Source organism: Lotus japonicus, chromosome 5 (genome assembly GCF_012489685.1).
Source record: "Lotus japonicus ecotype B-129 chromosome 5, LjGifu_v1.2".
Lineage (NCBI taxonomy): Eukaryota > Viridiplantae > Streptophyta > Magnoliopsida > Fabales > Fabaceae > Lotus > Lotus japonicus.
Window position 1 is genome coordinate 19,514,757 of NC_080045.1, and position 12,529 is coordinate 19,527,285.

Consider the following 12,529-nt stretch of genomic DNA (forward strand, 5'->3'; position numbering starts at 1 on the left):
TTCAGAAGAAGGTCAAGAGGCTTTCTAGCATGTAGAGAGCGCTCAGGCGCTCGTGTTGAGTGCCTGAGCGCCAATTGGTTCGATGTTTACATCATGCTAGAGAGGAATTGGCGTCTGAGCGCTCCTGTTGAGCGCCAATTACCTCCAGAAGCTACTTTTTTCACTCTAAATTGGCGCTCAGGCATGCTTAATTGGCGCCTAAGCGCCCAGACTCGACCTGTTTGCCTATAAATAGGCTTTTTGTCATTTCTTTTGTAACTTTTGTCATTTCTATACATTCCTAAATAAGTTAGAAGTAGGGTTAGGCTCTGGAGCTTAAGGAGAAGCATTCTCCAAGTCCATGTTCCAGGTTTTATCCTTCTTTTCTTGTATGTATTCCATATCCATGCTTGGCTAAACCCCTTTTGCTTTGGGTTCTTTGTAAGACTTATGATGTTTTAATCTTAATTCCTATTTCTATTCATGAATCCTCTGAGTAAACCCTTGACTCTCATATCCATGCTTAATGTTTCAAGTTAGAACACGTGCTAGCTTTATGCTTTTCTATAATAGAACAGAAGTTTGTTATAGATTAGAGACTTGTTGTGGGATTACCTCTTTTATGCTTGCTACTAGGAATAGAGGAAGGGTTAGGGTTTGTTGGCTTGAATTGCATGCTTAATGCCTTTAGCAAATGTATAGGTATTCAAGGAATTGTGCCTATCTTTTGACTTGAGAGGATTGTCTATGCGAGGCATCGATAGATGATTGATTAGGCTAGAGCATCAAGGAGAGACTCAGAGTTTTGTGGATAGAATGGGTTGACTAAAACTGAATTAGTTAAGCAAGAACCCAAGGCATGCTCACCATTGTTCGCACACACTTATATTTCAATTGCTTGTTAATTAACCACCTAGAAATCAACCTTAAAACTGAATTTTACTCGCTTTCCTACCGTGAACTCGAGGCTTAAACTGAATTCGCATACCAATTCCCTGAGGTTCGATAAATTAAAACCGGGTAGATTCTGTACACTTGCAGATTGACCAACAAGTTTTTGGCGTCGTTGCCGGGGAATTGTTTGTGATTTTTTGTTTAAGTTTTTAGTTTGTGGTTTTATTTTAGTTTTGAACTTGTTTAGAATTGGTGCTACTAATCTTTCTCTGTTTTAGTGTCATACTTTCAGGTTGCTCTCTCGAGAGACACCATCATGGGTGGCCATATGACGGAGGAGGAGATGCAAGCCCATATTGAGGCAAGAATCCAAGAGGGTATCATCCTCCGGTTACGTGAACAAGAAGTTGAGAATGCCAACCGGTCTCTTCGGGAACTCACTTCAGCTACTATGAGTTATGACTATCCCGGGAGCATTGTTTTTCCCGAGGGAGTTGGAAACTTTGAGTTGAGACCGGCATTTATCAACTTGGTGAGCCAAAGCCAATATGGTGGAGGTGCCCTGGAAGATCCTCACGCTCACATGGAGAGGTTCATCCGGATTTGCAACACTTATCGGGTGAACGATGTTCTGGCGGACGCAATCCGGTTAAGCTTGTTTCCATTTTCTTTGAAGGATGCAGCGGAAGAATGGCTGAATTCACAAACTCAAGGGAGTATCACTACTTGGGAAGACCTAGCAGAAAAATTCACAACAAGGTTCTTCCCAAGAGCTCTTTTGAGGAAGCTAAAAAAAGACATCATGACTTTTGTGCAAACCGCTGAAGAGAATCTCTATGAAGCTTGGGAGCGCTTCAAGAAGCTCTTGAGAAAATGCCCTCAACACAATCTCACCCAAGCTGAATTGGTTGCAACGTTTTATGATGGTCTACAATACTCTTGGAGGTTTTGTTTGGACGCGACTTCTAATCGGGAGTTCGATGCTCTTACCCCACAAGCGGGGTATGAATTAATAGAAAAGATGGCAATGAGAGCCATGAACTCTGAAAATGATCGCCAAACCCGAAGGAGTATGTTTGAAGTTGAAGCTTACGACAAGCTCTTGGCCTCCAACAAGAAACTCTCCGAACGAATGACGGAGATTTAAAATCACATAAAGGCGACCAATTTGGTTGGTGCTACAGTAGCCAAAGTGGAGTGTGTGGCTATTGGAGGGCCTCATGTTAGTGATTTTAGTACCATGCCTAATCAAGGTTTCCAAGGTCAAAGCTCTGGACTTGCTCAACAAGTCCAAGAGCAAGTTGGTGAAAATGATGGTGGCAAGAAGAGCTTAGAGGAGCTATTGGAGAGCTGCATCAACCGCATGAAGAACAACTATAAGAACCAAGAGGCAGCTATCAAGAACTTGGAGAACCAACTTGGCTAGCTGGCTAAGCAAATAGCCGAAAGGCCTCAAGGTAAATTTCCTTCCGATACTATCCCCAATCTCGAACAAGAAAGTGCTTTTGCTATGACTACTAGAAGTGGTAGAGTGTTGAATGGGTTAGAAAAGAAAGCAGAGGGAGAAAAAAGTGAGAGGATAGTTGAGGAGGAAAGGAGTGTTCCTATTAAAACTAGAGTGATGAATGATCCAATTCCTGAGCTTAGCAAAGTTCCATTTCCTAAAGCATTGGCTAAAGAGAATTTGGATAAAAAGTTTTCAAATTTTTTGGATGTTTTTAAGAAACTCCATATCGATATCCCTTTTTCCGATGCTTTGGAACAAATGCCTTTCTATGCTAAGTTCATGAAGGACATTTTAACTAAAAGAAGGAAGTTGAGTGAGGTTGATGAAACTATCATGATGACCGAGGAGTGTAGTGTAAGGTTCAAACTCATCATATCGTTTATCATGTTTTAAATGATAACAATTTGAAGGGTATAAATGAAATACTAAAAATTTCATATATTGTGTATTTCAGGAAATATCATGTCTTATCATGCATACCCGTTATGTGTACTGTCCAAGCAAAAATGCAAAATCTGCAAGACAGTTCAAATCCTGAAGAGTTGGCCAAAGTCAATTGTCTAGTCACAAGACCGTCTGAGGAAAGAAGACCATCTAAGGAAAGAAGACAATCTAAAGCAAGAGGACCTTCTAAAGGATCAAAGAAAGTTTATCCAACGGAGCAAGCTGCGAAGTCTACAGATTAAGCGTCATCTTCATATTTGGAAATATCTTAGACTACTCGGTGAAGAAGAGTTCAAGGATCAAGCCAAATAGTACAAGCTAAAGCATGGACGAAATTTCAGTGCATCATCTGAAGCCACTGTGAAATGAGGAAGAAGAAGAAAGAGTGATAAAGCTTGAGCTAGACAGTTCAAGTCATAAGCATGGAAGCACTTCCATGGGATCATCATCGTTAACTGATCAAGCTAGTAGAAATGAAGCCAAAGACAAGTCTCGCCAAACAGTTCAAGTTAAAGCGTGAAAGGATTTTCACGGCCTCATCATTAAACTGTTCAGACAAGGAGAAGGAAAGTCAAAGCTTAAGCCAGACAGTCAAAGCAAAGGCGTGAAAGATATTTCATGGCATCATCACAAACTGTCCGAAGAAAGAGCTAGACTGTTCAGACTACACTTTGCAAAGTTTCATTCGTCTGATGACTATCGTCCAATGGGTACTGTCATCATCCTACCGTTCAGGACAACGAACCGGGAAAATTCAAATTGAAAATTCAAATTGAAAATATCTTCTGATCAAAAAGGGGACTTGTCAAATCAGCTTAGAGAAGAAGCAAAGAAGCTCATGTGATTTCTATCTCTACACACTCTCCAATGCACAAATTACAATGTTGTCATAAAAGTACAAAAAGGAAGAGAGAGAAAGTACCACTTTGAGCAAAAAGTCAAGGGGAGCGAGCAGGTACAAGATATTTAATGCTCAAGAAAAGAGCTGTTGGAGCAACGGTTAGAAAATTGAAAGGCTCTCAATGTGCCAACACATCACTATCCACTAGAAGCCTTAAAGATATAAAAGGAAGACTTGAAGACTTGAAAGAGAGAGAGTGCATCACAATGTAGATGAAGAGAAGAAAAGAATGGAGAAATCACTTAGCTTTCCAGCCATCCTTCATTTCAAGTGATCTTCATCCTTTGAAGAAAAGTTAAGAGTCAAACAATTATTCTCCTCAACCATGTACTAGAGAACCAAACTTTGAATACTCTCCAAGTACTTAGCACTCAAAGTATTGAGCTTAAGAGTCATATCTTAGAAAGAGAGCACAGATTCAAAAGAGTCAAATACTCTCTCAAGCCTCTCTAGATCTAGAACACAAAGTTTCCTAAGAGTCAAATCTGTCCAAAACACTTTGTAGTTCATTTGAGCCGAACTGTCTACCTCACTCTTGTAAGAAGAGATCATGTAGAAGAAAAACATCTTGCAAAAGATTGTTTTAGGAGAAGTCCTGATAATACTTGTAAGGAGGCGTCCTGATAATACGTTGGAGGAGATGTCCTTAGAATACATGGTGGGAGAAGTCCCTGAGAATACTTGTTGTGGGAGAAGTCCCTGAGAATACTTGTATTGGAGAAGTCCTTGAAACTTTCTAGTGAAAATCTTGGTGGTGGCCAAGTACTGGACGTAGCCCAATCGTTTAGGGTGAACCAGTATAAATCCCTGTGTGCTGATCGTTCTGTCTTACTTACTGTTTAACTTCCGCTGCACCAAACAGTTTACGAAAAGTCATACTTAAACGTTTTCTTAAAAGAACTAATATTCTTTTCATAAAACAAAGTTTTTAAAACGTAAATTTCAAGTACACAATTAAAACCCCCCTCTCTAGTGTTACTTATTTGCATCTCATGTAGTGCCTTTTTGCAAAGAAAAATGCCTAAGAAGAGAAGGGATCCTGAGAGTTTTACTATCCCAGTGGAGATTAAGGGGTTGACTGTTGTTGAAGCCTTGTGCGACTTAGGAGCGAGCATCAACTTGATGCCGCTTAGCATGTTTAGGAGGTTGAACTTAGTTGAGGTTACCCCAACTATGATCTCTTTGCAAATGGCGGATCGATCCCTAAAAACACCATATGGGATTGTGGAAGATGTTATGGTGAAGGTGGACAAGTATGTGTTCCCCGTGGACTTTGTGGTGCTGGACATGGAGGAGGATGCAAAGATTCCTCTCATTCTAGGTCGACCCTTCTTAGCCACTGGTAGGGCTAAGGTTGATGTTGATAAGGGTCAGCTCATTCTCCGAGTTGGTGAGAACAAGGTAAGATTTTCAGTTTTCAATCCTATTTTGCAAACTAACCTTAATGATGATTTTGTTTGTAATGTGATCAAAAGCTTGTCCAGGTCTTCAAAAGAGACCCCTAAAGTGAAGGAAAAAGATATTGAGCCTAATCAAGCTCTCATCAAGCTTGTTAGTGAAAACAAGTATGGTGGGTCTAAAGATGAGAATTTCCAAGCCCACATGGCTCGATTCATTCAAGGTAGTCACCTTGTAAAGATGGAAGGTGTGACTAGTGATGAGCTCAAGATTAAGCTCTTCCCTCACTCCTTGAAGGGGGGAGCAAGGATTTGGTACGATGGTTTAGATGATACCCTCTCTTGGGAGGAATTGTTCCAAATGTTTTGTGCAAGGTAGGAACCTTGCACATGTGGAAGGAAGATTGATGGTAAGAAATTTCCTTCCTAACACTAAAGGAAGGCGAGTCCACCTAGGACTATAACTTAGGGCTGCTTGGGAGACAACCCAAGTCTTGTTTTCTTTTGCTTGCTGGTTTGTTGCATTTTGCAGGGAATGAGAGCCTGAATTCTGGAGTAGGACATGTATCTAAGGCCTCCATGGTAATTGGTAAAGGAGGTCGACTATTTCCCTTAGTTTAGCTCATGCATTTTTGCATATTTTTCTTTTGTAGTTTTTATTTTTCTTTTATTCATGCATTGTTTTGTTAGTGTCGTTTTTGGGTCTTTACTTCCCTATACTCACATGTTTTTGCTCGTAGTTATGCTCTCTAACGTGTTGTTGGTTTTGAAAATATTTTTATGAATACTTGTGTTGTCTTTTGGGGATAAGTGATTGCATGCTTTGGGGAAGAGAGGAGGAGACTTCGGTCTTCCGAGTGTTTCTTAAGGATAGAGTTGGTGTGAGTCCATAAGGGTCCATCTTTGACCCTTCACCATATAATTTCCCTGGAGGATCCTGACTCACTTGTACTTCTTGGTTCTGTATTGATTTCGCTCTTTGCTTGCTTTGTGATACTTGCACAATTCTTGAGACCTGTAGGTTTTAGAGCTTCAGAGTTTGTTGGCTTGAACATTTGTCCCTAGTTGTCCCTTTTGAGCCTATTGAAGATTTCTTTGTTAGCTAAAGGATTGGGATGAATGATAGGTTGGAGTTTGGGGAGTGTTGGTCCTTGCATTGTTTTGGAGCTAAATAAAGTTGAAAGTGTCTCTTGCCCCAAGTGGAAAATATTGAAAATGAAAAGAAAAAAGAAAAAAAAAACTCTTAATCAAGTTGGAGTTGCAAAAAGAAAAAAATAGAAGAAAAGAAAGTTGGAATGGGGGGGTCAAGAGACTTGTGCTTAAAAAGTTTGTTGTTAAAAGCTCCAGTGTTACTTAATTGGGATCACACTCATTGTGCTTTGAAGCCTAGTCATCCTTAGGGACCAACCACCTTGTACTTCACCAAGCCAACATTTCAACCCTTTGAAGTCTCATTGAATTTGTGCATGTTTGATCTTGGTTTCTCTTGAGTGAATGATATCCAGAACCTATGAACTTCTTGTGTGCTCAGTGCACTATATCAATATCTCATCCTAGGAATGTTAGATCTATATGCTTCTAATGATGGACTCTACACTCTCTTTTGTCTAAAAGTTGCATGAAATGGATTGTTGTGTCTTTCTTTTGGAACCAGCTGAAGTTGTTTTGTCCCCCTGTTTTGTGTGAAGTATTCCTTGTTGAGAACACTTATTTTGGGAGCATTTCTTGCGCTTGAGGGCAAGCGAGTGTTGTTTACGCTCGAGGGCGAGTTGTCGTTGAGTATAGTGGTGTGATGACCCTAGTTTAGTAGTGGTTTTAGGGTCATTCCTTTGTTAGTTTTTAGTCTTTTTATTGAGTCTCATGTAGTGTTTCATGCACTATCATGCATTTTTATCTTTCTTTGTGTTTTCACTTTGTTTTGGTAATTTTATAGTTTTATAGGGACCTTTCTTGCATTTTAAGTGAGTTTAGGACTTGCATATCTTTTCTACTTGAATTGAGGGTCTCTTGTGCTAATAAACTCTTGGAAATCCTAGATATTTTCCTTGCTTTGTTCCCAAGCAGCTAGGTCTGAAAGCTGATGAAGAAAGAAGGTCAAAAGGCTTGGAAAATTGAAGGGAGGCTTAAAGGGTAGTTAAGAAGAAGGTCAAGAGGCTTTCTAGCATGTAGAGAGCGCTCAGGCGCTCGTGTTGAGCGCCTGAGCTCCAATTGGTTCGATGTTTACATCATGCTAGAGAGGAATTGGCGCCTGAGCGCTCCTGAATTCGCATACCAATTCCCTGAGGTTCGATAAATTAAAACTGGGTAGATTCTGTACACTTGCAGATTGACCAACAAGTATAAATAGGCTGAAGAGAGAAGAAATAGCTAAGAAACTATTGAGCAATACAAGTGAAAATCTTCAAGCAAAATACCTTAGCAATATTTCTTATTGCGTATACTTCTGCTTGTTTAGAAGCAACTCTGTGTAAACCCAACCTTCTACAAACTTTGTTTGTATTTCCCTGAGAGACCAGTGAGGTCAGGATTCTCGAGAAGACTAAGACTTGTGTGTCTTAGTGTTGCTAGTTCTTAGATTTGTTAGTCACTAAGCAAGGTGTGCTAGTGCAGTTGTAATAATCTTTTATTAGTGGATTACCTTCATTCTACGAAGGAAGAAATCACCTTAACGGGTGGACTGGATTAGCTTGAGGGGTTTATCAAGTGAACCAGGATAAAACACTTGTGTGCTTTTCTCATCTCTTTATCTCTTGCACTTTGTGTTCTTGTTAACCGAGAAGATTTGTTAAAATCTTAGAGGGAAAGTTTTTAAACGTAAAACACTATTCAAACCCCCCTTTCTAGTGTTTTTCATACCCTCATATACATTTAAGTTCATGAATCATAAAGTATTTTGTATGGAATTTGACTCTAGAAGTATACTTTATATTCTAATACATGAGATAGTAACAAATGATTTGACTCTTTAGAAAATATACTCTCCATGTTGAAGCAGACGATGATTAATGTCTATTCATTTGAGAGTATCATCGACTTCTAAAGATATGGGCTTTGTATTCTTGAGCACAGAAACTCTAATAGGTGTGTGCCCAGAAGCTTGCTCTGATGAGCTGAAAAGCTTAGTCTTCAAGTCTTCACTTCTTCCCCTTTATACTTCAGAATCTTCTGTGAGATGGAATATAGCCGTTGGAGCTTGTTCTACATGAAGATTCTAGCCGTTGGACAACGGTACAAAGTGTACTCGCGTCAAATTGTAGTGTTGTTTGATTGAGACCTTTTGCCGTAAAGATGTAATATGTCATCTAGCAGATAGCATATGTATGCACTTCTATCTGTTGGTGTACAAATATGACAATATTATAGTGACACCACGGTTCCTTTATCTTCATCATTGCATTGTGTCAGATCTTGAGAATTCATCTTTGAAACTTCTACGCAAAGCTCTCTTGGCTTATTCTTCAACGAGAAGTGTACTTGATTTGACTTTGTAGCTTGCTTTGAGTGTGAGCTTGATTCTTCAGATGATCTTCTGCTTCTGATTCTTTTTCCCTGAAATAGTTATATTGGTTAAATCGGTGTATGAGTACAAAACACTATAAGTAAGTGTCCGAATTTATGTTATTTGAATGTCTTCGTCTTTATTATGATTGTTCTTTCATTTTTAGTATCTTAAATTATTTATAATCAAAGTATTTATTGATATGTTAAATAGAACAGTAAGCTTCGTCGTGCAGCACACAGGTAAAAATACTAGTTATGATTGCAAAATGCTAATCAATTTTGATGCGTTCATCTAACTTCAATGTTTCGACTTTTGATGCAAAGCTCCTACCATATACAATTTAATGTTAATTGTATGAATTTTTCTATTTTCTAGTTTTGCATTTAACTTTTTCATCTTATTAGTAAATTTTATAAATTAAACCAACTCATTTAAATTTTCTTATCAAAAAAAAAACTCATTTAAATTTAATTGACCAATTTATTTTCCGTATGTTACCAAAAAAAAAAATCGACCAATTTCTGCTCATGTCGTGACCTTTAATTGACATTTACTTGCTCATGCCTTTAACATCTTTTGAGCTGAACTCATTAATATGGAATTTATATAGTATTAAAATAACAACAATTATAAGACCCTATTAGGTGAGGTGTCACTACCTTCAATTTTTTATATTAGAGCATCTCCAATGGGAGTGTCTCACACTAAAGAGACTCTCGCACTAGTGTCTCACACCATTGGAGAGAAACTGTTCTTCCACCATGTCTAATTTAGGTGTGGTAATGTAGACACTTCTCTCTCATAAATATGTTAATATAAAATATTATTATATTTGCTTATCTTTTAATCACCTAAAGTATGTAGTTGATTGTGGGGTCTACAAGAGAAACTTTTAAGAGTTTTTAGGTTGGAGTAAAAAATTAGTAAGTGATTTAGATGATGTGACACTATGAAAAATTGTAAAGAATGAAGTGTAGACACTCTAGTGAATGTGATGGATAAAGATGTTCTTATTTTATTCCATCCTCACTCCATAAAATCCTCCACATGTCCTCTTTTTAATATTTTTGTTTATTTAATTCAGCTTCCATCTCTTCTCTCCCACTATCTCATCCTTTTCATTTTCTCTTTCCCACTATTTTTCTCATTGAATCCTCACCACATTGTCTTGTCATCTTCTCCCTTCACAAATATCATATTTTACTTCAGCTTCCACTTTTTAAAGAATCATTAAATGAGTGCACAACACCCATTACATCTAATACCACTAAATGCACCAATTTCAAATTTCAAATTCAAAGTACCCTTCAAATATGTACTCATTACAACCTACCCTTCCTCCAAATCTCCAATTTTAGGGCTCACTCTCATCTTCTTCACCATTCGCACTCCTCTGTCACTGCCCTCCCTCCTTCACACAACCCTCCCTTCCCTTTCCACGCCCCATCCTCTTATACTAAAGCCGAAGTGAAGAAAGTGGAAATACACATGTTAATAAGTTGAGGAGCATAAGTTATGTAGTAGCTAATTAAGTCACAATACATGCACATTGTGTGCAGCATATTTCATGATGTAGCATCTACGACTCTACCTCCACAAATAGCAAAACCCACTTTGCACTTGTTGTTTGCAATTTGGTGGTTATGTAAAACATTCTCCTTCTCTAATAAACTTGAATGATGCATCTAGCTCCACTATAAATACATCACATAAATCTCATAATAATTTCATCACTCTTGCAATTAAGTTTCATCAAAATTAATCATCATGAAATATCTCCTCAGTTGTTCTATGCCTATCATTCTTCTTACCTTACTGATTAGGCTAACTTGTGCTTATCAGTATGACTACCTGTTGGAAAATCCGCAAGTGTAAAGAATTGGGTAAATAGCCAAGTTTGTCCCTGAAAGTGTCCACCGCCTTCAACTTCGTCCCTGAACTTTAAAAATGACGCACATAGTCCCTGAAAGTGGCAAATCTCCCTCATCAGTGGTCCTTGGTTAAAAAAAAGTCACGTCCGCTCACGGAAGTGTGACATGGCTTTTTTTTTTTTTATAAATCCATAGCTGATGTGGAAACTAAAAACGTTGTGGATGTTTGGGAAGGGTTCAATTTAGTCCTTTCAGCCCTTTATATGATGATGAACCCTAAAATCCCAAATTCCCCTAATTCTCATAACCCTAACCTTCCAAGGGTCATTTCCTCTGAATTATCCTTCCCTCACTGTCGCAATTGAACACACAATGAGTGGGAGCTCCAAGTCGCGGATTCAACCGAACAATTGCAGGAATTACAGTGGTTCTTCAAGCTCTCGTGTGAATGCTGTTGTTCCCCACTGCAAGTGTGGTCAAGAGGCTGTGGTTAGGGTATCGAGGACTGATTTGAACCCAGGAAAAGCTTTCTATAGTTGCTATTTACCTAAGGTTAGTAACTCTTGTTTCCAAAGTTTGTCACCTAGAAGCTTCAATTTGTAGCTATCGTGTGAATGCTGTTGTTCTTGAACATTTGCTGTGTTTGTTTGCAGGGTCATGTGTCCAATTGTAATTTTTTTCGTTGGGTTGAAGAAGAAGGTGAAGTGGTTTCAAATGGACAGAACCCTAACAACAATGATGAAGAAGTGAGACTGTTGAAGGAAATTTTGTTGCAGAATCAGACCTTGTTGCAGGAGGTAGTGATGATGAAGGAGATTATGCAGAAGAAGAATGTGTTTTTGGTTGAAGAGATTAGGATCATGCAGGGAATTATGCTGAAGAACAATGACACTCATATGCAACAAATTCACTTCATGAAATCATGTGTCATAAAAAAAAAGCCATGTCACACTTCCGTTAACGGACGTGACTTTTTTTTAACCAAGGACCACTGATGAGGGAGGTTTGCCACTTTCAGGGACCACGGGCGTCATTTTTAAAGGTCAGGGACGAAGTTGAAGGCGATGGACACTTTCAGGGACGAACTTGGCTATTTACCCGTAAAGAATTACCCGATTTTAAATATCGAACCACAGGGATTATGAGTGAATAAATTCAGTTCAAGTCTTGAGTTCAAAGGTTTATTTAATTGTGATAATGAAACGTCGAAGTAGTGAAAGAGAAAATAAACATATATTCAAAAATGAAACAAAGATTGAAAATAGAGATTGAAATACTTTGGATTCTTGCTCAACTAATCAATTTAAGTACATCATCCTATGCACATAAACTCATGGGTCTCTCCTTGATGTTATAGCCTAAGAAACTACCTATCGATGCCTCACATAGATAATTCTTTCAAACCGAAAGATAAGCCCAATTCCTTGTGTCCTTAAATATTTGTTTGAAGCATAAAGATTACAATGTTCAAGACAACAAACTTCAACCCTTCCTCTATTCCTAGTAGCAAGCATAGAAGGGGTAATCCTAAATCAGTTCCCTAATCTATAACAAACTTCTGTTCTGATTATAGAAAAGTATAAAGCAAGCATGCATTCAAGCTTAGATTGAAATTCAGAAAATGAGATTCAAGGATAGAAGAAGAACATGTGAAATATAACTTAAGATTATAACTTAAATATGAAAAATCTTACAAAGAACACCAAAGCAATAGAAGAGATTATCCAAGCATGGTGCTAAGAACCTGGATTACAAGCTCGGAAGCCCTCTCACACTCTCCTAGATTCTCTTCTCCTTCTCAGTTTTACAAAGTATCAAGATATTACAAAAGATATGAAACAAAACAACTAAACACCTATTTATAGAGTTTTAAGACGTGTCTGGGCGGTCAAGCACTGGGAAAGCATGCTTGAGCGCCAATTACATGAAAAGTTTATGTTGGCTTTAGAGTGCTGGGCGCTCGAGCGCCAGCCTTAGATTTTTCAGATTCCTGGCTTATGTTGAATTGGAGCTCAGGTGCCCCTGTCTAGGGCC

The 12,529-nt window shown here is 38.5% G+C and overlaps 1 protein-coding gene and 1 non-coding gene across 2 annotated transcripts; one reads left to right on the top strand and one right to left on the bottom strand.

Moving 5' to 3' along the window:
• Nucleotides 1-1,657: 1,657 nt before the first annotated feature.
• LOC130721743 (small nucleolar RNA R71) lies at nucleotides 1,658-1,764 on the bottom strand. Its single transcript, XR_009013662.1, has one exon. It is a non-coding gene; the product is annotated as a small nucleolar RNA R71 (small nucleolar RNA).
• A 9,103-nt stretch (nucleotides 1,765-10,867) lies between these two features.
• Nucleotides 10,868-11,490, top strand: LOC130719254 (uncharacterized protein At4g04775-like). Its single transcript, XM_057569887.1, has 2 exons — nucleotides 10,868-11,047; nucleotides 11,149-11,490. Exons 1-2 carry the CDS (start codon nucleotides 10,868-10,870, stop codon nucleotides 11,488-11,490), a joined length of 522 nt encoding a protein of 173 aa, XP_057425870.1.
• Nucleotides 11,491-12,529: the final 1,039 nt, after the last annotated feature.

What these genes read in the sequence shown, in the direction of transcription:
- LOC130719254 (XM_057569887.1), top strand. Translation starts at nt 10,868, where the DNA reads ATGAGTGGGAGCTCCAAGTCGCGGATTCAACCGAACAATTGCAGGAAT. An exon ending in ATAGTTGCTATTTACCTAAG is followed by an intron (nt 11,048 to 11,148) that starts GTTAGTAACTCT and finishes GTTTGTTTGCAG; the next exon opens with GGTCATGTGTCCAATTGTAA.